Below are 3,033 nucleotides of genomic sequence, written 5' to 3'. Positions count from 1 at the left end.
GCCTGCGGGACGTCCCCCCCCCCCCACTCCTGACACACTCTTCCCCCGTCCCTCTTTGGAGGCGGAGACAATAGCACCGGAACGAGGGTAGGGCCCCGCATGGCGGCATCCTCGGTATCAGGCTGGCGGGATCGATCTAGTCAGGGCGTGCATGTGGACAGGAGAAAAAGCAGGGAGAGGCAGAGGCGTTGTCTCACTTGATGCAAAGGATGCTGGTGACGAGACGCTCGCACAAACCATCGCCCTGGGGGCCGCCCGTCTTGCCACCCTCCTCCTCGGAGCAGGGGTCCTGCAGGCGGTTGACAATTCCCTCAGTCGGAGTCCAGATGGTGGTACTGCCGCCACCTGGAGACAAGTGCACGTGCATGCATGCATACATGTGTGTGCATGTGTGGGGAACATGAAAGGAGGGGGCGGGTATGGTGTCAGTCGGCATGTGTGTGTGTGTGTGGGAGGGGGGGGGGGGAGGGAGAGGGTGAGCGGAATGACACCCATGGCCCGAAGCGCACCATCAAGATTGACGGCATTGTGGATGCCAAGGTCAAGCAAAAGATCCGTGAGTGCGGGAATCGTGAGCCCCACACGGGTGCTGGCGCGCTCCGAGGAGACGATGTACAGTCGGCCCTCGCGATCATGCCCGATGGCCGTGCGGGCGGCCGGTTGGTCGAGGAACCACCCATGCGGCAGCTCGCGGCCATACGCCGGGCAGTGGTAGGCCTCACCGTCGCGCACGAGCCAGAGCATGCCTGTGCAAGGGGGTGTACGTATGCGCACATGCGCCCAGGTGAGTGCCAGGCAGCCGGGAGGCAAGTCAAGGCAGGGGACAGGGAAAAGAGACCCAGGCCAGGGGGCACGGCGAGGCACGCACCGGACACGAGCTGGGCAAAGTTGAGGGAGTTCCGTGAGACGGCTTCCTGCGTGAGGTACCCCACCACGAAGTCGCCGGTCTAAGGTGCACCGCACATGGCGGAGGGCGGGACCCACGCAGGGTTGAGGGGGGGGGGAGGGTAGTGCAGCATCGGTGTAAGAGTCGGAGCCGGGAGGCGAGCCAGAGGGCAAGCGCAGGGAAAGAGGGGGGACAGGGGACACCCGGTCCCGGCACGCACGGCGGTCAGGCCGAAGTTGACATTATCCAGACCGGACACCTGGACCCGGTGTCCGTTGCTGATGATGTTCCCGACGCATTCTTCATCCTCGCGGTTGAAGAAGCCGGCGTTCGTGGCGAAGAGACAGCCGCCCGCTGGTGGGACAGACGACACAAGGGGGGACGGGGGGTCAGCCGGGGCCAGGCATGGCACAAGCAGCGCGGGCAGGGCCAAGTGTGGCGAGTACCTTTCGCGGTGGCCGAGGTATGTGCCACCCCCGGGCAGGCCTGTCCTCCGGGCGGCAGGACGGAGAAGTGCCCGATCGGGTTGTCCAGGCGGAGGACTGTGTGTGTGTGTGTGTGCGTGCGTGCGCGCGTGCGTGCGTGCGTGCGTGCGTGCGTGCGTGTGTCTGTGAGATACGGCGCGTGACGAGTCCCTGGCGCCGGGTGGCGCGCGAGAGGCGGCAGGAGCCCCGTGGCTGGCAGATGGACGCACCGTAGACCGTGACTCCCTGCAAGGTGTGCTTGGCCAGGGCGAATGAGGCGCGTGACGGGGATGCCTGGTGGATGGCCGGCATGGAGGCGTCCGCATGGGGGCAGGCGTCGGGGCGTTAGACTCCCGGGCGAGGGAGCCGGCAGGAGCCGGCGGAGCATGGGCGCGGAGAGTGAAGGGAGCCGGGACCGAGGGCGCACATTGGCGGCGGCCGCGGGCCACCGGACGAAGTCGTTGGTCTGGGTTTGCGGGGGATTTGACCCGCTAAAAATGCCGACACCCGGTTGCCGGGCAGCGTAGAGGGGCTCCGAGCCGGCGTCCACGCCGGCCGGCGGCTCCGAAACGGCGGTCCCATCCGCGAGGACCCGCAGCTCGCAGTAGTCAGGGCAGGCTCTGGGGCAGGCGCCTCTCCCGGGGGTCAGAGCCATCGCGGCCAACAGGAGGCTCAGGAGAGCCAGGGACAGGAGCCGCCGGGCCGGGCCGCAGCCGGCGTCGCCGCGGCCGATGGGGCGGGGCGCGGGCATTGTCGGGGGGGGGGGGAGGCAGCAGCAAAAGAAGGGGAAGAAGAAAAAGGCAAGTGCGTGGTGGCTTGGGGAGGAGGGCAGGCAGGGCGGTGCGGGGAGGTGCGCACAAGGGCTGGGCGTGTGATCTCCATTGGCCAGGGGCCGGGGCCGCGGGCCTGATCGGTTGCACTTCGGTCTCTGCCTGGTTCTCCTCAATATGGGTGGGGGGGTCTGTACGCCCGGTGGCGACTCTGGCGGGGGGGGCGGGGGTGGAAAAGGAAAAACAAGCCCGGAGCCGATCGGGGCGCCGGCCCGTGCGCGGCGTGATGTTGGTCGAGTCATGCGCGGGAGGAGAAGCCACGGAGCGCGATCACGCCGGCAAAAATCACAAGCCGGAATGCGTGCCCGGCCCGGCGCGGCTCATTGTGCCCGGCGGCCCCGCACGCGGCTCCGGGGAACGGCGGCCCCAGGCAAGGGGAAGGAGGCGTGTGAGCGTGCCACCCAGGCTCGCGGCCCGGCCGGGGACCATAGTACCCAGCGGCGGCGGCGGGGGGGCGGCGCGCACGCGCGCGCGCGCGCGCGCACCCAGACGAGGCGTGTGGATGGCATGTCGTACGGAAGCGTTCCGCGCCTTTCCAATTGACAACGCACAGGCGAACGCTGCGCGCAGGTCTCTCTCCCTCCCTCGTTCCCCCGCGCGGCCCGGGGCGGCTGCCCTGGTGGGCGGGGAGGGGGGGGGGGGCCTGCCGGCGAGCGGGTGCCCTGCCTGCCGGCGCGCGCGCGCGCATGCGGGGCGTGCCGCCCAAGCCAAGGCCTTCTAGCTGGGGCGGGCGCGGGGGCGGCTGGCAGACGGGCCCCGCGCGCACGGGGCCGGGCCTAGCCAGCGAGCACCGGCATGGGCAGAGAGGCCTGGCGGTCAGGCGCGCGTGGCCTGGGCTTGTAGTGTCTTTTCC

At 69.6% G+C, this 3,033-nt stretch overlaps 1 protein-coding gene across 1 annotated transcript; it reads right to left on the bottom strand.

The window, feature by feature from the left end:
* Nucleotides 1-115: 115 nt before the first annotated feature.
* Nucleotides 116-2,109, bottom strand: H696_02011 (hypothetical protein). The gene is made up of 7 exons (XM_009495909.1): nucleotides 1,778-2,109; nucleotides 1,581-1,644; nucleotides 1,333-1,428; nucleotides 1,107-1,240; nucleotides 869-947; nucleotides 510-746; nucleotides 116-345 (listed from the first exon to the last, which is right to left on the bottom strand). The coding sequence occupies exons 1-7, from the start codon at nucleotides 2,099-2,101 to the stop codon at nucleotides 194-196; spliced, it is 1,086 nt and encodes a 361-aa protein (XP_009494184.1). The 5' UTR covers nucleotides 2,102-2,109; the 3' UTR covers nucleotides 116-193.
* Between the last annotated feature and the right edge of the window lie 924 nt (nucleotides 2,110-3,033).

This window comes from Fonticula alba, assembly GCF_000388065.1.
Source record: "Fonticula alba strain ATCC 38817 unplaced genomic scaffold supercont2.3, whole genome shotgun sequence".
Taxonomy (NCBI): Eukaryota; order Rotosphaerida; family Fonticulaceae; genus Fonticula; species Fonticula alba.
This window is presented reverse-complemented; position numbering and strand designations above follow the sequence as displayed.

Coding starts and splice junctions, on each gene's coding strand:
- H696_02011 (XM_009495909.1), bottom strand. CDS start 2,101: ATGCCCGCGCCCCGCCCCATCGGCCGCGGCGACGCCGGCTGCGGCCCG. Junction 747..868: donor CTTTGCCCAGCTCGTGTCCG/GTGCGTGCCTCG, acceptor CCCCTTGCACAG/GCATGCTCTGGCTCGTGCGC. Junction 346..509: donor CAATGCCGTCAATCTTGATG/GTGCGCTTCGGG, acceptor ACTTGTCTCCAG/GTGGCGGCAGTACCACCATC.